The sequence below is a fragment of the Astatotilapia calliptera genome, chromosome 23 (genome assembly GCF_900246225.1).
Source record: "Astatotilapia calliptera chromosome 23, fAstCal1.2, whole genome shotgun sequence".
Classification (NCBI taxonomy): domain Eukaryota; kingdom Metazoa; phylum Chordata; class Actinopteri; order Cichliformes; family Cichlidae; genus Astatotilapia; species Astatotilapia calliptera.
This window is the reverse complement of record NC_039323.1, coordinates 26,645,546-26,668,613: the sequence shown is the minus strand read 5'-3', so window position 1 is coordinate 26,668,613 and position 23,068 is coordinate 26,645,546. Positions and strand designations below refer to the sequence as shown.

General features: G+C 38.9%; 2 protein-coding genes across 6 annotated transcripts in view; one reads left to right on the top strand and one right to left on the bottom strand.

Moving 5' to 3' along the window:
- mbd5 (methyl-CpG binding domain protein 5) overlaps positions 1-10,683 on the bottom strand; it is a 55,817-nt gene extending 45,134 nt beyond the window's left edge. For 2 of the 3 annotated variants that reach the window (XR_003271313.1, XM_026159964.1), the window contains exon 1: positions 10,581-10,683. The gene's annotated coding sequence lies outside the window, so the exon portion shown is untranslated. The other variant, XM_026159965.1, reaches the window with a different exon arrangement.
- Positions 10,684-17,299: 6,616 nt separating this feature from the next.
- orc4 (origin recognition complex, subunit 4) lies at positions 17,300-23,068 on the top strand. Of its 3 annotated transcripts, none has more exons than XM_026159966.1 (14): positions 17,300-17,381; positions 18,062-18,123; positions 18,218-18,294; positions 19,249-19,339; positions 19,436-19,511; positions 19,605-19,690; positions 19,770-19,818; positions 19,903-20,054; positions 20,139-20,312; positions 21,423-21,509; positions 21,601-21,709; positions 21,795-21,890; positions 21,969-22,036; positions 22,168-23,068. In XM_026159966.1, the coding sequence occupies exons 2-14, from the start codon at positions 18,067-18,069 to the stop codon at positions 22,348-22,350; spliced, it is 1,305 nt and encodes a 434-aa protein (XP_026015751.1). In that variant the 5' UTR covers positions 17,300-17,381; positions 18,062-18,066; the 3' UTR covers positions 22,351-23,068. The 3 variants fall into 3 exon arrangements, with proteins under 3 accessions (XP_026015751.1, XP_026015752.1, XP_026015753.1); XM_026159967.1 differs by lacking the exon at positions 17,300-17,381 and adding an exon at positions 17,384-17,445; XM_026159968.1 differs by lacking the exon at positions 17,300-17,381 and adding an exon at positions 17,417-17,451.

The following is a 23,068-nucleotide window of genomic DNA, read 5'->3' as shown; positions in this document are numbered from 1 at the left end:
CTAGGGCTGCTCGATTATGGCAAAAAGTGATAAGTCACGGTTATTTTCACTGAAATTGAGATCTCGATTATTTGACGATATTTATTTAACAATAACAATGTATTGAATAATGACTTTAAAGATTGTCAAAAAATAATATAAAATAGTGTGCAAATACTGATAACAGTGCAAATGTTTGCAATATAAAAAATAAATGAAAAATGTAAACATCTATGTTTAGTGAACTTTGCAGTGTTGCTCTGTGGTGCAGCTACGACACTGTAGCAAAGTTTACACACTATAGCTGTGTCCCAATTCAAGGTCTGCACGCTTGAAGTACGCGCACTACGTACGGTGCATACTATAAGTACGAGAAGTGCAGAAGTGAGAGGCTTGTGAAATAGGACGGTATACGCTTCGTCGCGCTGTTCAGGTTGCCTAGCAACCATGATACTAACCGCGAGACAGGGAACATACAGCTTTGTTTGACAGAAATGAAGGAGAAAAATGTTTTGTTAGTCATTCATTTTTGTCATGACATCACTTTGATTAGTTGAGTATCTGAGGCTGAGACCACGGGACTGTAAAACATGATTGTTGGGCTTCATTTCTGTGCTGAACAGTCATTTAAGATTAGTTAGTAAATAACAATTAGTTAATGTTGTTCATGAGACTAAAGTCATCTCACTGTGGTAATGTAAATATAATATGGCCAATATTATAGTATTGTCAGATATATATATTTCAGATTGTTGTGTTTGTGGATATATGACTGACTTTAATTATTAAACATTCGCACATAAATAAGTGACGTCATATTCAGTACTTTTGACAGTTCACTCTTCGGCCGCTCCATCTTATTAGGGAAATTCATTCAGAAATGTTTAACGAATGAGATGTCACAACTTTCAAGTACAAAGTTGTTATGAAGTCTGTCACATTCCCCCCCCCCCTTTTTTTTTCCTTTTTTTATTTATCCTTATTATTTCATTGTACTGTATATTGTTACTCTTATTTGCCTTGTATGTCTACTGTACAAACTGAACTGGAATGACTGTTCGCTTTATACGTTCAATAAAGTTTGGGGGAAAAAAAACCCTCTTCGGCCGCTCCCTTCTGCCGTATTTTGCGGCAAAATTCTCCACACCCACCGCCGCGCTATGAATTGTGGGATATATGGGACCACGAAGCGTGCACCGGACCACGCTTGATATTTGGGGAAATCGATGGCGCATTTGGAGTATGCATTTGAAGTACACTTCGAATTGGGAGAGCAGTCGTCGCGTGGCGGTGACGTAACCGCACTTAAAATGCGTACTTCAAGCGTGCAGACCCTGAATTGGGACACAGCCTATGTCTACTTGATCCACATCTGACTCCGCGAACCCACCCATATGGAAAAGAAATAGTAAAAACTTATATGATTTACTCGTGAAAGTGGCCACTTTCTCATTACTTTCATACATTGTTTTAGTAAGTATCCAAAACATACAAGTTTCATTGTATAATTTTTCAAGGGATCTTATATCTGTTTTCACTCTTATATGCTTTTCATACAAGTTTCACACAAGACAGATACAAACTTTATAAGATTTATATATATCTTTTCCATATGGGCATAATGTTTCCACACCACTGAAGTTTTTTTTACCTCTCTTTTCAACCAACGGCAGTCACTCTCCTCTCCAAATAACTTCTGCTTAGCTTTCCGAGGTTCCCTCGGGTCCTCTTAATCAGCGGTCCCCAACCCCCAGGCCTCGGACCGGTCCGTGAGTAGTTTGGTACCAGGCCGCGAGAGTTGAGGCTCAGGTGTGAAATGTATAGTTTTTAGGGTTTTTATCGGTTTTCAGCGTTATTTCGTTATCGTTTACTCAGTTTTCCTGGGTCTTTTCACATGTGTTATGAATAAAAAAAATTTTCGGTACCTGTACTAGTTTTATTTTGTTGTATTTATCCGTGACACCTTAAAGGCCGGTCCATGAAAATATTGTCGGGCATAAACTGGTCCGTGGCGCAAAAAAGGTTGGAGACCGCTGCTCTTAATTGTTGTGACACGTGTTCGAAATGCAAAGAGGTGCGCTCGATTTCCCACACGGAGCAGCGCGAGAGTAAAGCACGAGGGAGGGGCTAATAATCGGCTCAGTCATTTTTAATGATCGTTGAAAGCCCAGATCGTAATCGAGATTAAAATTCGATTAATTGAGCAGCCCTATTCCAAACTACAACTTTCTACATGAAAGTTGCTGTCATTAGCAGCCATGCTAATGCACATACCAGTAGTATCAGTACACATCTGCACTACAAAAAACAGGGTACATGTGAATACAGCATATGCTATGCTGTCCCAAACAAATGCTGTGTTCTGGTAGACTGTAAAGCTTGAGGGCTACAACTTCACCAAAGATATCACAGGAATGGTAAATTTCTATCCACCTAGGTTAAAATCTACAAGTTCGACGTCTTCCAAGTGGTCAAGTAATGTCCTCGCTGTCAGCAAGGACTCCCAACCAGGAGGGTTAAGAAAAACGTGTCTTTTTACAGAGGATTTCCTTAAACCTAAAGTACAAAAAACAGCGGGAAAAGGAAATGAAACCCATTTTTGTGCGTTTCCTTTGCTGCTTGAACATGATGAAAGTGTGTTTTCTTAGTCATAGGTGACAGCAGAGCTGAGTTCCCGAAACATAACTGCACATCATGGCTGCAGCAGCTGGAGATACCACGTGGAAGACACAAGAAGTATGATTCACCATCTCGGGCTGTTTGTATTTTCTCCTGCCAGCTGTTTATAGCAGTGGTGGTCACGAAGAGAACAATGAGGAAGATGCATAAAGGCTCCCAGCCTTCAATAAAGCACACCTACTAAAGCTACCTCTACCTGTCTCTAACTCCTGATGTGAATTTGGGGAACAGTGAAGGTGCACCCTGCCACCTACTGCTCTGCCGGCTACATAGAGATGCAGGAGGAGGTGGATAAAACTGCTACAAGCTGGACTGTCTGAGATCAAACACTAGCAGTCAAACCAATGCAGTTGTATAAAATACACCAACTGTGGATGGAAAAAAAAAAAGGACAGAGACACGTATTTGAAATTCGTTTTCCTACTTTGTCTCCTTAAACCATAGAAGAGAGATATGAGAGGAAATCTCTCAACTTATAGTGCATAAAGTTAGACCTCAAGCAAAAACTTGAACAGTGGATGAAAATAATTTTTTACTTTTTTCTTTAAAAGTATCGCCATCCAGATTTTCAGAAGTGAATATTTGCTAAAATTAGGTTCTGTATGAAAGGTATATATCACAACTTCATGCTTTCTTGCACCACACTTTCCACTAGTGCGTTTAGTAGGTTAATTGTATTCTGTTTTATTTTCCATGAACTTTTTCTCTGTTATTACTCAAAGTTTTCATTGAAATCTATAATAATTTTACTTGATTGTATTTATTTTGACTTCAAATTTGTTTCTAGCTGTTAAAGGTATTTATTTGGCCATATGGTCATTTATTTTACTGAGCTATCAGGGCTGGTAAAAATAAAATTAAAAAAACATTAAAAAAACGGCAGATTTCAAACTATGTTTATCTACTCTGAGGACCTGTAACTGAAAGTATTCACAAAATGAAGGTAAATGTTGCAACCCCTTTTTAAATATGCCAACTCAGATTTGTATGGAAAAACCCAGAAAGGTCAATCTCACACATCCAAAAGTGCATGTACTTGAATGTGATGGGAATTTTACAGTTTGGAGTGAATCCAGCTGCACACGTCACCAAAACAGTAGAGAACAAGAGAGGGAAAAAGCTAATGTGGTACAAAAGGAAGAAATGCACCCTCAATAGGAAATAAGTAAAAAAAATTACAAACTGTTTTAGATAAGAAATCACATTAAAGAAAAAAAAAAGACGAGCAGAAACACAGCCAAAGATCCTCGAGTAACTAAATTTGTGGTCCATTAAAGATGGCAGCTTATGTAAATGAAAACGTTCTCCGTCAGTGTCCAAATATTAAAGAATATGATCAGACAAAGTGGCCTGTGTGCATTTCATTATTAGGTCAAGAGGTAGATTTCTTTGCTTTGTTCATGCCTGAGCTGGACTTTCACTCAACTCTAACGACAACCTGTCTCTGACCGATCTTTAGTCATCGGGACAAGAAAAGGAGAAAGAGGAAAACCTTTATCTAGGAGCCGACAACATTTACTCGCCAACTCACAATTCAGGTCAGAACATGAGCTCCAAACGACTTTAGGAGCACGCAACGCCAGTTTGCCAGCATTTGGACTCTGGTAAGTTTGAATGGAGCACATAACCCACTGGAAGACTTAAGGTCTTTGCAGAGTGACAAATTAATAAAGCCAATTAGAAGAGATAACAGTGGTGGAGTAGTTGTTTTGGGAACTGTAAAAATCAAGGGAGCACAGTCACAGTCCAGCGGAAGCATTAAAATAGATGATCCGTTAGTCTTACTGGTATTACACAGGGTCTGACATAACCAATGGCAAAGTAAAATGTGTGTCTGCACAGGTTGATTTCAACCAATCAGTTCAACTGTAAAAAAACAAACAAACAACAAACAAAAAACTAGATGAAGTCAAACCCCATTAACAAGTGAGTGAGCATTTTCTCATTACAGGAAGCACACGAGGCTGCTGAGAGAAACTGGTGTGGAAAACGCAGCGGGAAGGCAACGCTGGAGGTTTGGAGCTCCACAGCATGAACCCCTCATCTGTATTTGAGGCTAAAAGTAGACTGAAAATTCACAATAAGCCTCCTTGTATTGTAAGGTAAAGACCCTTCAGTACTAGAGGGAGAACCCCAACAATCCGATGATCCCTACTGGGCAACAGTAGGGAGGAAGAACTCCCTTTGAACACAAAGAGACCTCCAGCATCCTGCTGTAACTGGTTGAGTGGTGAGGGGATAAAGATGCCAGAGTCTGCTTTTTATATGATGCTGGCTTTTAATTTTAAAATGAGAATCTATGGAAGAGCAGTGGCAGTGTCACGACTGAAAGCATGACCCCAGGTGAAGTGAACAATTTTTTCCCCCCAGAATAGACATCAGCAGGATTTTTTGTGTTATTCACAATTTAACAAAAAAAAAAAATTAAAAAATTCCTGGTGGTAAAAAGCCCACAAGAGTCTTTATCAAGCTACCAGAACAGCAAATTTAAAAACGTGAAAAGCATCTTTTACACTGCTTTCTTTGTAAAAGTCACAAATACGTCATCCACTCGTCTTTCTCAACAGCTTTTTTGTTTAATTTCATATTTTTGGCAGATGTTTGAATAAAAATCCCGAAATTCAGATATGGATGGTCTTTTGGCACCAATGTGCCCACCATTGATTTTAATCACTAAAGAGTTTATTAATAATCACAGAAACCCTTTTTTTTCATAAGAGGAGAAACACCCTTCCAAAGGTCTTCTCTATGCAGTATCTGACAAACTTGAATAGTCATGAATACTTTATGCATATGTGACTTTAACAACAGCATTTTCCTTTTGTTGTCCACCTATTTAGCAATAATTTAAAAAATGAAACACAAGAACAACACTGCATTTGGAAATTCTTAGTCTTTTCAGCACAGCTATTTCCATTATTGGCTTACTCTTAACTCACAGAGTTGGTATATAATAAACTCATTGAAGAGGACCAGTACAGCTTGAAAAATTGTTGTTGTTTTGTTTTTTAGGAGTGGTAAAAAGTACTTAAAAAAAGCTGCCTTTATGCAAATGGACAGCTTGTTTAGTATAAATTTGGCAGATTTCTTAAAATTGCAGCCATCCTCTCTTTCTAGCAGAAATACTTGCATACAGAGATACATGCAGTGCTCACTCAAACTAGGAGCACAAAGTGGCCTCTACTACATTTATATATAATTATTTTGCACATTTTGACTATGGCATATGTCTGCATTTATCCCATCTCCATCTTAACAGGTGGGCAAATCTGAACAAAACGTTGTGTGATGTCACACACACAACAATTATTCACAAATAGATAGATGGAGAGCGAGAGAGATTTTAGAGATTTGTTATAAATCCATTTATTTTTCCTTTTGTACATACTATGTTTATTTCATCATTTCCTTGCACATGCAAAGCCACTAATACATCATGCATTCATCTTCCTCAATATCTTGACTTTTATTTCAGTCTTTTTGGCATGTGATTTAATGAACTGTCTGAAATTGGATTAAAATGGTCTTTTTATTGTTGTGCCTCATTATTGTGTTGTTTTTAACTGTTAGAATTATGAATATTGCATGTATGTCTGAATTATCATTCTCTGTTTTAAATGTATTTCGAAAATAATTCTTTTTAAACTCTAAATTTTCATGACAGAAAAGAACATAAATTATGGAGTTGCTCATAACTCTCATAGTCTGTATATAATTAAGTTAAAAGGACCAGTTCAGCTAGGAAAAACAATGCCATTTATCAGTTGTGGAGAAACATACCTCCATCCACATTTAAATAAAGCCATAGAGCACATTTTCAAAAATACTGACGTGAAAGTCACAAATCTCTCCTTGAATTGAATATTTATGGTTTTAAGTACATTTGTTTCAACTTTTTATTTCACTTTTTACTCTTAAAGATAAGGTCATTACAGAGCACCAGCTTGGAGAAACATACCTCCACAAGCATTTATGATGCAGGACACAAGCTGATAGAACGCAGCAAAAAATTTACCAAGTTTATGAGGTCAATGCATGAAAAAGATTATACCACTGTTTTTAGACGTCTTTAATTTAGGAATAGTCTGATGTAAAAGTCGCAAATGCATTGCCATAGCCCCAAACGCAATTACATAATCTTTGACAATACAATAAAATCTAAAATAAAACCAATAAAGTTGTTCCCTAATACTTTAAGTGTCGCTGGAGTCTTCATGTCATCAGATCTTTGTCTTCTTCATGCACCTTGGAATTAGGTGAAGTTGTGCCAGAAAAATTTGTTGTATATCTACATAACAGTTTCCCAAATGTTCCTCACAGTAAGAACGACAGTTTCATTAACAAAAGTACTGTTTTAGTACATGGTATTAGCAGAAAGTTGGTGCCTGTGTATCGGTACTGGAAAAAGTACCCTAATTACAACAAAGTGAGCCTACGTCAGATGTCAGGTGTCTATATGGAGCATTTTTATTCTGTTTGGGCTTTTAATCCCATTAAAGTCTGAAAATTAGAGTCCAGGTAAACATACATATGAAGAGGAAAAATTACAGGTAGAAATGCTCTTACCCATTATTTAGATGAGATATCTGTGCATTCAAAGAACTACTTATTGTCTTTTTTTCCCCCTTAATTAAGAAAAAACGTTGAGAGGGTTTTCAGATGCAGACAGTTTTTGAGAGTTTTTTCACAGCGAAACATGAAAGTGTCACAAAAAGAGACTTATTTGTTGATGTACAAAGAGACAAATTATAGGGATTTTTTGTGATAGGTCGCACAACTTTATAAGCAATGTATTTCAATAGATGGTATATTTCATGTTTGCATTGTGTTTGTATTGTATTATTTCTAAACTTGTACAGTAGCTTTTAGTACCTAAACCAAGGGCTGTGCGATATGACCAAATTCTCATATCCTGATATAAGACATCTATCGTCCCGATGACGATATAAATCACAAAAATTTAACATTTTTTTTTGTAAATTCTGTGAATCTCGGGCAGCTCGACTTACGTGGAGTGTTTCCAGCTGGGCGTCATGTACCTGGAGTCGAGTGTTTTAACCGATGCATGAAACTATACATTTTTAGACATAAGTTGTAACGGCCGCCGTTTTCTTTGTGAGTATTTATTACACAGTGTGCTGCGGGGAAAAGCCTGTTCTAACGTTTGAGTCTAAGGTTTATTTTTAGCACCTGGCGGCTCTTTTTTGCTTCTCATCCGAAAATACTCTGCATACTCTTTCACGTGATTCAGTTTATTTTGAAAAGTCTCAACAGGATCTTGAGCTTTATTGTGAAGGGTTTATGTGGAAAATAAACAAGCGGACACGTGATGCAATGGTTTTACTGTCGTTGTTGCTAACGTTAACGCATAAATACAGGCGCTTGTCCGTCCCTAGTGTGGTTATATTAAATAAAAGAGAAAGAGAGAACTTTAAGAAATTAATATAGCCACTACATTGACCATCAAAACGATAAAAAAAAAAAATTGCTGTAAACAGTTTATTTTGCGACACCACAAAATAAACGATAGCGTAAAATTAAACGATAGACGTTTTTACATCGTCATCCGGTATATATCGTTATATCGAACAGCCCTACCTAAACCTATACCTGAGTATTGTGAAAATCTTCAGCCACCCCTTATTTCTTTATATTTTGCTTCAGATGAGCCAGACTTTGCTATTTTTTAAAGCTTGAACAATAGTTCTCCAGGCTTTCTGGAGGTCTCCCAAAGTTTTTCTTTGGGCATTTAATGGTTTTTTTTTCCCCACTGGGGTTCAGTCGAGTCATAGTTTTTCCTTATTTATTTAGTCGAATCTATGAAAAATGCCAACAATAACACAAACTGACAGGTTCAAAAAGTAACAAACTGATTCCCAAAGAGCTATTAGCTGGTTTGTCTCAGCATGGTGTGCAACATGTCCTTAAAAAAAATCTGAGGAAACTGAACAAGTAGAGGACACAAGAAGACTTGGAAGGCCTACAGCAGATGAACAGTATATTAAAGTCATTTTCTTATGCAAAATCACAAAAGGGCTGCCTGGAAAATCAGTTGTAACGGGTCTTACGGAGTGATGAATCCAAATTTGACATTTTTGTTTCAAATTGTTGCCAGTATGTAAAGAGAGGTACAACTGTGAGTGGTTCTATCATGGTTTGGGACTAGATTTCAGCCACTGATGTGGGAAATCTTGTCGAAACTGTTGGTAAAACAAGTATGAATGCAGAGAAGTCTGATTTTGATGCACCAATGATCCCAAAAACACTACCAGTGCACTAAAAGAAAACAAAATGCTACACTGTCAGTCATGGATTGGCCTCCCCAGAGCCCGGACCTCATAATAACTAAGAACAGAACCAAAGGCATCCAACATCCAAAGAAAAGCTTTGAATGTCCTTCAAGAATCCTGGAGAACTATTCCAGAAGACTACTTAAAGAAATGACAAGAACGCTACCTAAGAGAGTTCAGACTGTGTTGAAGAGTAAAGGTGGTCACACCAGATATTGACATTCAAGCCCAGCAGAACTGTACAGAACTGTACAGGTCCATTTTTATATACTGCATCTTCATTTATGTTTGCACACATTTCCCATTTCCTAGAAAAGTATACAGAAATGAGGGGCCGCTAAAGACTTTTCTATTGCCTTTCACCTTTTTAAAGTGGAAAACATTAATCTGCCGTACACTGACACAAATCAGTACATGAGTACAGTACATGAAACACTAATCAATAGATTAAAGGTTGCAACTAATTCATAAACTGCTGCGAGACTGCGCTGAAGATGTTCAATATGAAGGGTTTTTTGTGAATTTCCATCTATATTTACAGCTGTCCAGTTTCATGAAAGTGAAGAGCTACCAGCACAAAGCACCTTCTATTTGCTAAGCATAAACCTGCAACACCACAAAGGTTAGACACGCTGTCCTGACCCATAAGATATCCACCGCTGGCTAGATTAAACCCATTAATTCTCAGCACAGCACTTAAATCTTGCTGTAGCTCCTGCCTGCTGGATTTGGCTAAGGAAAGCTTCGGGGATAAATGAGCCATATTGTCCTGCAGCAGCCTTCAAAGTTGACAGCCACATAGCCTGAATGACAAGACTTTTTTTACCCACCCGAAGCCGGAGGAAGATGACAACCGCTTGTGTACACAACCAAAACAACCTAAACGTTAGATAATAGCCAATTAGCCTGGTGGACATTAGCTGGGGCTGCTCATCAACTGAGCCAAATGTTGGTTTAATAACCATTAGCTCGGGCTCCATCGTGTGAGGGGCCTCCGCATTAAGAGGGGACCGTGTCAACAAGCGGGATCAGTCCTGTCTGACTGCCTTTTTGATGCACTGTATATGAACTAGCTGAACTAGCTGGGGGGTTAGCCTGCCAAGCGTCAGCTGTCTAGCTGCCGTTAGCTTAGCTAGCTTGTTGTAACGAAAATGAATTAGGACGAGCTCGGCTACGCTAATAACGTTTCAGCGTTTAATTGGAACCGCGGAGCTGGGTTCGTGCATGCCGGGGACCAGCAGGCCCGGGGTTCCGACTTCAAATTGTCGAAGTAAAAAAGAGAGAGAGAGAAGAAGCAGCTAGGCCCGGTCGTTGAGGTTTCGAGCCAAAGGGGGAGGGGGGCAGGCAAGGCCAGGGGTAAGGCCGAGTTAGCACGGGTTAGCTTAGCATGCTAGCTAACAGCCGTGCAATCCCGTTGCGTTTGCAGAGGGGAGAGCGAAGAAGAAGAAGGGAGAGAGAGGGAGAGAGAGAGACGCTTTTCAGGCACTAACGTTTCTGTCTGCGTCAAATCAAACCGTAAACTGTCCGTTCTTACCCGGGCATCCCGGCGAATGCGTACCGGAGCCGAAACAGCGAAACGGGCGAGCAACAGTGCGTCTGCAAGCTTAGGAAAAATAAGAATAAGCAGCCTACCCATTAGTTCTCTGCCTCTGCTGGTTCTCCTACACTGGGATATTGGAAATGATGGAGAGCTGCACTGCGCATGCGCCAAGCTCAACCAGCCAGCAGATGGGAGAGGTGATGCACGTTTCCTCACATACACGAACTCTGCATGGCCAAAAGGGGAAAAAAGAAAGGGGAAAAAGTTAGGGGTAACCTGGATGTGAGGGTTGGGATGGGGCCTCATACTGAGTCACAGCCTGAACCGGCGGGTCCCATTTTGAGGCCTGAGGGGCCTCCAGGGACCCCTGAGGCAGAATTGGCTGCAAAACTATTTGATCCCTTTTTCCACATATTTGACTTTAATCCTGGGAGATATAGAACTGGTTTTATTTTTTATTATTTTATTTTTTATAATTTTTCTTCCTAAAGACTATGGAAACGTTTCACAGTACATTACGAATGTACTGTAGGTCATTGAGGTCATCCTATATACACTCATACACTCATGTATATACTCATCCACCAAAAATAAATACAAAACAAAAAATATACTGATCATTTGCTGCCAATATATTATCATTTTTTATATAATGTAAGTTTCTGTAAAAAAGGTAAAATTCAATAATTTCATTGTGTGGTTAAAAATACAGAAAGACACATAAAAAAAATATACTAAAAGTCACTTCATTATTGTGTCATTTTCCCAATTTTTTTAAGCTTTCTTCTGCCAGTAAAAGAGTGAATATTTTTTGCCATCCAAAAGCCTCGAAATTTCAAGGTGATAACTCAAAATTTTGATTTATGTTATTCAAAAATTTCAGCTAATAACTTAAAATTCCAAGATAACATATCTTAAAAACCTTTGGTTACTTCTGAGTAAGTTGAAATTTTGAAATAATCCGTCAGTAATGTGACATTTTAAAATACCTAATGTGAAATTTGGGGTTCATAATGCAAGTATTCACATTATATAGGTCAAAAATTTGGTCTGAATAAATCAAAATCTCAAGATTTTTATTTTAACATTAAGACATAATAAATCAAAATTACAAACTGAAAACTAATCTAACAACTTTACTCAAATCAACGTAAAATTTAGATTTATGTATCTCAAAATTTCACGTCTCGAGTTATGCATCTCAAAATTTCAAGCTTGAAATAACTTGAAATTTCAAGATACCTCTGTGTTTTGAGATACTCACTAACAACTTATGAAAACTTTGTGAAATTCTGAGTTAGGTATCTCGAAATTTGGAGTTACTCAGAAGTAACTCAAAGTTTCAAGATGGTCAGTAATTTAAGAGTTTCAAACTTAAACCAAAGCCTTACAAGGGCAGGAAACAACCTTCCATACTAAACAACTCCCTGCTTTCACTTTCATTCTGTTGGATTTGAGATGCATTGTGGGGTTTTTTTTTTTCATTTTCCAACTGTATTTTGAATAGATTGTTGCTTTTATTTGGAGACTGACAAAAAGACTGTTAATTTCTCTTATTATTATTTATTATTAACAATTTTGCTTCCCTTTTTTAAATCCTTTGGAGTTTGTTTTTGTCTTCCCACATGATTTTCATGGTTTTTGGTCATTATGTTTTGTGCTTCTTTCATTTTTTCCTCACTGCCTCAGTATCTTTCCATACTAATATACTTTTTTACACTATAGATCACTGGAATTAGATAAAGCCTTTAACCTAAAGACCTCATGGAAATCACACACACAAGTATTTCTGCTTGCTGTTCAATAAAAAAAAAGTACATACATTTGTTTTATATCATTTCTTGTTATTACAGTTTGGACCACAGACACTGTTCATTTCAATGTTGAATAAAAATGTATTTAAATAAATATGAAGTGGAAAAAGCTTTTAATCACAAGGTTTTGTTTTCCCAAAAATGGAACATTGTACATGTATTCGATTATTATGTATTTGACAGTTGTAACTTGTTACTTTAATGTGCATAGCAAAGTCATAAAATCAAATCAAATTGATGATTATTGAATATTAATTAATAAAACTAGTAATATATGTTGACTACAGTGACACTACATATCATAGTTTCAAAGTTATAAGGCTTTTAGTCCATTTTCCACCAATACATCATTGAGTTGACCTTGAAGACCTTGGTGGATGTAAGCCAAATTTGAATGGATTGTTAACATGACCCCACTCTACACTCATACAAAGTTTTATCAGAATTCATTCACAACTTTTGAAGTTATTGTGTTTACAGACAGGATGGTGGTATGCACACACACAAATCCTACTAAAAACATAACCTTCTTGGTAACAAAATACATCTGATTTTTTTTTTTTTTTTTACAAATAAATAATGTTGAATTTACTTGCAGAAAAATGACTTAGAGGCAACTTGTTAGTAATTACGGAAGCGTAGAGCTGCCACCTAGGCAAAAGAAAAATACAAGTGTATCACGTTATAACGTGAAAAGTTTATTGTTCTAACAAGATACTTTTCCTGTTTGTACAATATACCATCATGTTTGTACAATATAATATTTATATTGTACAAACGTGATAATTATGTATATTGTAATAACGTGATATTATGTTGTACAAACAGGAAAAGTATCTTGTTAGAACAATAAACTTTTCACGTTATAACGTGATACACTTGTATTTTTCTTTTGCCTGGGTGGCAGCTCTACGCTTCCGTAAGTAATAACACTGTTTTGACTGTGGCATGATTATATTAAGTACTAAAACGAACCTTAACAATTAGTTATATAAATTTCAGATACAGCTTTCACTCTTTCTGTCAGTTTGAACGCATTCACAACACAAACACCCCAACGAGGTTTTCATGGAGATGTTTACTGGGTATCAAGATGTCACGTCAGCTGACTTTGCAAAGCAAAACTGAAACTACTAAAAATTCAACTAAAACTAGACAATTTTAAACAATAATCAATATGTCAACCAAGACAAGACACTTGTTATAACCAAGGAAGGCTGCCATGGCAGTGCAGTCATCAGCACTGTCACCTCACAAGAGGCTCCTAGGTTGGATTCATCCAGTGGACTGGATGCAAACTCCTTTCTTCAAAGTCCAAAAACATGTATGGGGTTAGGTTAGTTGTTTAAGTCTAATTAATTGACTTTAAGCGAGGATTGACAGGCTGCACTTTGTCTTTGACGGAAGATGGGTAGGCTGTGGTCATTTCTGATGAGCTGTAACCTCAGTTTCCTGTTCTTAGCAGTGTCACCTGCTATGATCTTCTGCTGCCGTAGACCATCTGCATCAACATTCAGTATGTTGCCTGTTCAGAGATGCTCTTCTGTATACTTTGATTACATCCGTCCACTTTCTTCCACTAATACAATTCAGGATCAAGCCAGAATTTGGTGTAAACAACATGAAGCATGGCTCCATCCTGCCTTGTATCAACAGTTCAGGCTGGTGTTGGATGTGTAACGGTGTGGGGAATATTTTCTTGGCACTCTTTTGGTCCTTAGTACCACCTGAGCATCACTGAAACTCTACAGCCTACCTGAGCATTGTTGCTGAGCATGTCCATCCCTTTATGACCACAGTGTACCATCTTCTGATGGCTGCTTTCAGCATAATAACACACCATGTCACAAAGCTCAGATCATCACAAACTGGTTTCTTGAACATGACAATGAGTTCACTGAGTTCACTGTACTCAGATGGCCTCCACAGTCACCGGATCTCAGCCCATTTGGGATGTGGTGGAACAGCAGATTCACGTCATGGATGTGCAGCCAACAAATCTGCAGCAACTCTGTGATGCTGTCATGTCAACACGGACCAGAATGTAAGAGGAATGATTCCATCACCTTTTTGAATCTGTGCAAAGAAGAATAAAGACAAGGCAAAAGGATTTTTGTGATTCCTTTCCTCTTTGGAGCTAAAAGAGGCCACCCAAACACCTGAGATATCAGTGGAAAGCCCAGGATGTCCTTTATTTAGTACATCAGGACTCTCAAATCACTCAAAAGATATAAACCAAAAACAAATGTCCATTACAGAGGACATAAATGAATAGGCTGGTTCTCAGGAGGACATGACTGGCTCACATCACAAACAATAGGAATGAACACAGTGATCTTTAAGTTCTCCTGATTTAATCTGCAAAATAGTTTGAGTTCATGCCAAATAATCACTTTGATTAATTCTAAAAGTTAGAAAAAGTGACAGGAAATTAATTTAGTACAACTGTTGTTTTCCTTTTTGGGGGCTAGGGGGAAGGGGTCATTGTTGCAGAAGGTAAGCTAACATAAAGACCTCTTACAGAAGTTTTAACTTTTGTAACGTTATCATTACCATGTCTTACTTTGTCGAAAAATAAAAGGTGGTCTTTACATATTAAGCATAATGTACTAAAATGATCAGAAGCCAGTGGCTACATATTGAAACTCAGAATATGTGGACTCACAGGGTTAGAAAAAAAGTCACCACCTAATTAAAAACAATCCCATTACCAGTTATTTTGCTAATACCTTACAGGTATTTTGTTAAATACTGTCTATGAAGTGTAATTTGATAAGTGTTTAACACCATAAGCTACAAACTGCAATGATAATGATTAATTACAAGAACATCTTTTAGCAGAAACTAAACTATTCATATTTATGAACAAGATGACACTCATTAAGGTTAACTTTGACTGGCTGCGTGCAAAGAAAATCAAAAAATACAACACAAAGTGGCAGTGGAGCAAAAACAGACACTCAGCAAAATAATTTCCTGAGATAAATAAAGGTCATAAAAGCTGAAGAAAACATGAGCTCAGCCGTCTGAAGCAAGGACGAGATGCAGCTCAGGGTGCAAACCCCTGAATTTTGTGTGAAGGTCAAACCCGAGGAGACGTTAAATGAATTCAGTGTAGGGCTGCTGAAGGAAGGAGCGCTTCATGTATTTTTAAGGGCAAACACAGAGGGCTGAATGTGCGAGCGGAGGGTCGTATTTTAGAATAATGTGACAGGCTAAATGTGAGCGGAGAGAGGGAGACGATTTGCGAGATATCTGGCGGTTTGCTGTCTTTTTTTTTCCTTTTCATCAGTCAACCAAAAAGCCGCAGGAAGCGTTTAAGTGTCTCCAGAGCTTCAGTGAGTAAAAGATGCTGTCATGAAGGCGGCCTTTTAGACATATACATGAGCCATCCCTCCTAATTTTATCAAACCAGAGCAGAAGGGGCTGTTATAGTTTCACAAATAAATATATATAATAACACATAATTGTAGTCTTTCTCAGTGCCGACAGACTATTTCTTATATATCTTACTATAACACATAAAATCTGTCTGTGTGTTCATTTATTTGTCCACCAACTCCTCCTACATGATCACAAGCAGCACAACCAAACTTGGCACACAAGTATGTCTTAGGCTCCTGAAGGTTCTTATCTATGTCAAATGTTATGACGCCATCATGTTGCCTAGCAACCACCTATAACAACTGGCCAAAATGACTTGTTTTTAGCATTTATGCTGATGAAAATCTCTTAAGAGCATCCTGCTATTTTAATTTCACAAAAATAACATAAAAAGTAATCTAGAAAACTTAAATTGTGAATGATATATATAGTATAATATCATATTGTTTTCATTTCATAGCCAGTAAATGCTGTAGAACGGAAATGCGCAGGATCAAATTCAACAATAAAATGTATATAAAATTCAACAAATAAAATCATATTCATGTAAAATTCGTGAAAAGCATAAAAAGACACATTTTTTTAAACTCTTGCCCTCAAGACAAGGATGCGTCATTTGTTATAATACCAAATTAAAAATATTGTATTTTAAATTGAAATGAAAAATAAAACAATATTTTGTCATTTTAATTTATATATTTTTAAACAAGTTCAAAAATCTGTACACACCTGAATGGGTTATTCAAATATTCACATTCAAATATAACCTCTGTGCAATGTCCTCTTTACTGCTGATACAGTTATTAAACCACAACGTGACTAAAATTGTTGTGGATTTATGTAAATAATATTGATCTATTTGAATAGCTTTGTGCTTACATAGTTTCATCTGTACTTGAGACCATTTCTGATGAGGCTTCAGTGAACAGTAGATGGTTCTGTGTCAGCTCTTTACTGGATTCTTTCATGTTTTTAAGGACATGATTTTCAGATACTGTTCATCTGATGTAGATTGTTTTTGAAGGCTGACAGCTCTTTAGCCCTCCACTTGTCCAGCTTCCTCAGATTTTCTTAGGGCACACCATGTTGTGCTATGCCAAGGTTTCAACTAATAGCTTTTAGGAATCATCTTTGTTAGTACAAAAATACTGTTTAATGTCTGTCAAACTGTGTTATCTTTGACATTTTTCATCGATCCAACTAAAGGCATTAGAACAAATTATGTGTTTTTGTGGTTGCACAACAGTGGTTCAGTCTTTTTTATGCTTGAATGATTCATAGTGGTTTAACAAGCAAAAGATTGGTCAGGGACAAGGACGAAGCCGAAAATAAGTGAAAAGGCAGCCAATGTCCAAAGAAAAACGTTCAAAGACCTTCAGGAAGCCTCAAGAACTATTGCTCAAAACCACTTTAAAAACAATACAACGAAGCCTGTCTGTTTGGTAACAAAATATAAAGAAAGAATTGTTGACTTTTGCACATTACTATATGTCATGTTTTTTTCTTTTAAATCGTTTTTTATTTGGTGGTTTTGTGCGTGTGTGTGAATAATATAATTCTACAACCACAGCGTTTCTCTTCTGCGTTGCTCTGAATCGCAGCCAATCAGAAAGCAGATATAGTCAAAGCCGGAAGTCGTCATCGCTGGCCGAGGAGTATTCCCGCGAAGATTGAGGCGTCTCTTCGTTACTCCCGGTATGTTTGTTCTGATGTGTGTGTGAAAAGAAGCTCGACTAGCTGACACCTGTCTTACACAACGGTAGAAGTAATCAAAGTTAGAAATGGAAAACATTCGTGTTTCTTCAGCGCACTTTTAGCGAGCAGATCTTCGAGTAAAGCCCTGGGTTGCGTCGCAAGCGTGTAGCACCGAAGTTCTGTTGTAAAAATGACAATTTTGAGTTCTCCTGACTTGTCGGTCGATATGATCTCAGCCTCGAATGCAGCCCGAGACGGATTCTCAAACTTATGAGTCGCTTTCTAATTCGGCATACATAAAATCTATTTAGACATTCATTTTTGACCAAATTGTAAGATAAGCAGTCAAAGGCAGCTATGAGATTAGACTGGTATCGTTGCATCAGCTGCATGCCGAATTGAAAAGTGTTTTATCCTCACCTGTTATCGACCCTAACATTGGTTACAGCACAACTGTAAACATGTCCTGAAGTGAGGCTATTTCGTTTCGGTGATTATTAGTCTTACGTTTGGCGTAAACTTAAAAGGGAAAAAAAAAGTTATTTATTGGAATTAAAACCGTTGTTTCCACCATGTTAGTGCATTTAATTGACATGTAAAGTGTCAGTATTATCCCGCTGAAAATGAATTTAGTGGCATGTTGAAGTTGACCTGTTTTCCCACTTGTTCACGTTTTGCAGTCATCATGAGTAAGAGGAAGGCCAGAGATGCTCATCTGCCTATAGGGGAATGCATCACACAGGTGTGTGTATGAACAGCCAGTGAGTTTTTCAGTGTGATACTCTGAAATATACCTAATAAAATGTAGTTTATTTATAATACATGTTTCTGTGCAGGTTCAGCAGATTTTAAGGGAGCGGTTTTGTGAGAGGCTGCTCCCTGACAGACCAGAGGGAGTAGAAGCTCAGTACAAGTAAGTTCATAACAACAGGGCCTGTGGATAGAGGTGATTTTATAATAACATCAACACATTTACCAAAAAGACTCATATCATAGTATCATGAAAAAGAGTTTACAAGAAAATCACAGAGAAAATCAGAATGTTAAATCCAAACAAAGTTGGATATTAAAATAAGAAACAAGACAATCGGTGCGAGAAAAGAAACTGGAGAAATGACTGGCACAGGTTCCTGTCTCATAGCTTCAACTGGATCGGCCTGTTTTAATCCTCGGGGCGTTTCTGGCTCTGTCAAAGCTGCGTGTGTGTGTGTGCATGCCTGCGTGTGTGTGTGTGTGCCTGTGTGCGTGTGTGTGCCTGCATGTGTGCGTGTTGTGACTTAAATATGGTTGTCCTTTAAAAACACATTCTTGTTTAAAGTGGAGGTCTGGAAAGAGGCTTACAAATGTAAAAACACACTGACTGGCAAAACACTGCCCACTGTGGTGAAACATAGTGACAGTATGTAGGGTGTAATTACGAAAGGTACCTTTACTAGTGATCAGTAAAAGGTTAAAAGTTCGAGGCCATTACAGCCTTACTGTTCATACTGGAGAGGAGGAATCGGTTGTAATCTGGCCTTGTGAAAATAAAACCATGAATAATTTGTCCTAAGTGTTTGGGAAAAGCAAATAACCTGTAAAGGGTGTTTGTTTTTGTTTTGGCTTCGGTTCCTACAGGCGTTGGATGGTTTAGAAGGCCTGTAGTAGAACTGTCATCCATAATTAAGAGCAGACCTGGAGCTCGGTGTGAGTTTCAGTGGCCCAGTTCAGTCGCACCTGGGTGACAGCTCTGTCCCAGTTTCCAGGCCAACTCGGCCACAACATGAGCTTCCCCAGTGAGAGATTTCCACTCATTACAAGCATGAGATGGGGGTGTATATTTTACTAAGCATTGTGGGTATTGAAGTTAAAGCCATTGTGTTTGCAGACACCTCCTGGAGCTGCTGAGGCGGACGGCGATCCACGGGGAGAGTAACTCTGTGCTAATCGTGGGTCCCAGAGGAGCAGGCAAAACAATGGTGAGCCGTGGGAAAAAATGAATTTTTTTTAAATTTTTTTTTTAAAGTGTGGACTTGTTGTGAATCCTGTGAGGTTTGTGTTTTTTGTGCCTGAAGCTGCTGCAGTGCGTGCTGAGAGACCTGCAGAAGGAGGAGAAGGTGCAGAAGAACCTTCTTCAGGTTCACCTCAGTGGTACCAAACCTCATTTAAGTTCTTCACAATTTAAGAACCCACACGTTTGCTGGAAATGTGAATTGGATGGATGGGTTTGTGTGTTTGCCGCAGGTCTCCTGCAGACTGATGACAGAACAGCGCTGAAAGAAATAACCAGACAGCTCCACCTGGAAAACGTTGTTGGAGACAAAGTGTTTGTGAGTATTTAGAGAGACCGTTATTAACATTTTCAGCTCTGAAAACTGCAAAGATCTTTCTACCTCGTTTTTTTCTTAGGGAAGCTTTGCTGAAAATCTGGCTTTCCTCCTGGAGGCATTAAAAAAAGGTGAGAAAGTTCAAATATTTAAAGCTGATTTCAGACTAGAGGGGCAGGTTTGATGTTTTTTTGTTGTTGGTTTTTTCCTAAAAGGCAATCGCAGCAGTAGCTGCCCAGTGTTGTTTGTCCTGGATGAGTTTGACTTATTCGCCCACCACAAGAACCAGACTCTGCTCTACAACCTGTTTGACGTCTCCCAGTCCGCCCAGGCTCCCATCGCTGTGGTCGGCGTCACCTGCAGACTGGTGGGCCTCAGAACACCTCTCAGAAACCCTACTTAGATAATGGTAGGTGTTTTTAGTAAGTGTCGTGATACTTTTTCCATTCAGGATGTTCTGGAGCTGCTGGAGAAGCGGGTAAAGTCGCGGTTTTCCCACCGTCAGATCCACCTGCTGAGCAGCCTCAACTTCACCCAGTACCTGGAACGGGTTTGGACGCAACTCAGCCTGCCGGACAGCTTTCCTGACAAGAAGTTCGCTCAGGAGTGGAACGCTGGTGTAAAGGTGACGTTAGCAGGCAGACACAAAGTTAGTTTTTTTTTTAGTCACGTCTTTAAGTCGTCTTCAGGAAGGCTTCTTGAAGGACATTCAAAGCTCTTCTTTGGATGTTTCTGCCTTTTGTTCTGTTCTGTCAACATGATCCTTACCTTCTATCCAGGTACGTCTTTACTGCATTGGCAGTGAGTTTGGGATCATTGTCGTGATTAAAAATTGAAGCTGTTGCCAAATGCAAATACAGCACCAAACCATGATGGAGCCTCCACCGTGTTTTACACACGGCTGTAGACACTCACTGTTGTACGTCTCCCCGTACATACTGACAATGATTTGAAGCAAAAGACTCCAAATGTGGATTCATCACTATCAAGACCCATGTCACTGATTTTCAGTCCAGTTCTTGTGTAATTTTCACACCTCAGCCTTTTCTTACTGTTTCCCTTCATTAGGAATGGCTTCGTCACAGCCACTGAGACCGTTTGTGATTAAACTTCGGTGAACAGTAGATGGATCAGCTAAAGGTCCAGATGAATCTCTAAAGTCCTGTGGATATGGCCTTCATATACTGTTCATCTGCTGTAGATAGTTGTTTTTTTTAAGGACTTGCCCTTCTTCTCTTTCCACTTTTGTTATTCACTGGTCCAGTCTCCTGAAATGTTTTAAGAAAACTCTGAATACCATACTGAGATATGCCATGGTTTCAGCTAATGGCTCTTAGTGAAAAAGAAGGCATTGTCCAAAGGAAAACTTGGAAAGACCTTCAGAAAGCCTGAAGAATTGTTGCTCAAGACCACTTTAAAAAATGACAGTCTGATGGCTTGGTGGCAAAATATAATGAAACGATTGTTGGCTTTTGCATGGTACTGCTGTTTTTTGTGCTCTACCTTCTTCGTGCCCTAAAAGCCTTAAATAGCTCACTAAAGTTCAGAAAATGTCTAATTTTGAGTTGTTTGAGTGACCGTAGTAACATCACTGCCCAGCTAACATGGTTCAGACAGCGATGTCATCTCTGGCCTCCTTTTGAACGGCAGACGATGTACACACCTTTTCCACATAGAACAGAAGTGCAGACATACAAAGCAAAAAGTACTGATCTTTGTTTTCTTGGTTCTTCAGACTCTGTGTGAGGACAAATCTGTGGAGGAAGTTCTGCAGAGACACTTCAACTCCAGCAAAGACTTTCGCTCTCTGCACATGCTGCTGGTGAGAAGATCATTTCTCATGTTCGGTTTGGGGAAGTTTTGGGTGTTTCCTTTTCTTTCATTGTTTCTTTTCGTACTAAATATCTTTACAGATGTTGTGCCTGAGTCGCGTCTCTGTCGCCAAACCTACCATCAAACCAGCCGACCTGCTCGAGGCCAGCCGGATGTGTTTTGCTGACGCCACGGCTAACATGCTCCATGGTGAGTACAAATCCTAACAAGGGACTTTTTTTTTTTTTTTTTTTACCCGTGGTCCGAAGAGTCTAAGTGAGCCGTTTCTCTTTAGGTTTGTCCATCTTGGAGCTGTGCCTGGTCATCGCCATTAAGCACCTCAATGATGTGTATGAAGGAGAGCCATTTAACCTTCAGATGGTCCATAATGGTACGATCGCACGATTAAATTACACAAATAGAAGAAGCTGTCCCATCTGTTTCTTCACTCGTGCCTGATTGTTTCCAGAGTTTAAGAAGTTCCTGCATAGGAAGTCCAACTCCATGTACAACTTTGAGCAGCCTGTTGTCATGAAGGTTGGTAGAAACGCTTCGAAACTCTTCCCCCAGTCTTTCCTACCAAACCCCCACACCAGGCAGAAAGTGGACATTTCCTGAACACCGATACAATCTGTTTGCTGACTGACCCTTAATCTCTTCGCCTTTAGGCGTTCGAGCACCTGCAGCAGCTGGAGCTGATCCGGCCTGTCGATGGTTCCTCGGCCAAAGTCCAGAGGGAGTACCAGCTCATGAGGCTCACGCTGGACCACAGCCAGATCATGGATGCCCTGCAGAAGTACCCACAGTGCCCCACTGACGTCAAGCAGTGGGCCATGTCGGCATTTGGGTAGAGCTTCAGAACATTTAGAATTCAGAGTCTGTGAAGCTTGTTTTGACTTGGACTGAAGGGCATAAGGTTTGTGCTGCCGCCCACTCTAAACGATCAGAAAATAAAAGGAAATGAATAGTTTGGCATTGGTGCGATTGTTTCACCCTCTAAGCAGTTAGAGGTTTATGCTGAAGATAGACCCCCCCCCCCCCCCAAATCTTAATACAAAAACTCAGCTTCATGTGCTTGTGTCATTTGATCAGTAGTTGGACTTAGCAAGTGTCATCAAGCGTCCAGCTTTCATCATTTTCAGGTCGTGAGCATCAGGCTGCTGAATACTGCTATCTAGTGGTGATTTTGTGCAGTTGACAATAACCTGGATGAAAGTTGCAGTTTTGATTTCTTGGACAAAAATATGTGTAATTGTGCCAAAAGTCTGTTTTTTGTTGTTGTTGTTTCTTTTTAAACACGCTGTAGCATCAGTGAGGCATGTGTCCCTCCACAGTTCACAAGAATCGCTGCTCCCACGATGGTTTTACAGTTTATGCACAATGATCAGCTGATTAGTCTGCATGGCCGTGAGCTGAATGAAGATTCACCTTAGTGGCAATAAAAAGAACTCATTTAATTAGGTGTCCTCTTGGCAGATATTTTGTTTCTAGGCTTCAAAAGCCTCATTGCTGCTCTTTTAGAATCAAGTTTCAAAGGTACATTGTTGCATAAATCCAGCTTTATAAACA

Coding starts and splice junctions, on each gene's coding strand:
- orc4 (XM_026159966.1), top strand. CDS start 18,067: ATGAGTAAGAGGAAGGCCAGAGATGCTCATCTGCCTATAGGGGAATGC. Junction 19,512..19,604: donor TCTTCAGGTTCACCTCAGTG/GTACCAAACCTC, acceptor TGTTTGCCGCAG/GTCTCCTGCAGACTGATGAC. Junction 19,819..19,902: donor CCTGGAGGCATTAAAAAAAG/GTGAGAAAGTTC, acceptor TTTTCCTAAAAG/GCAATCGCAGCAGTAGCTGC.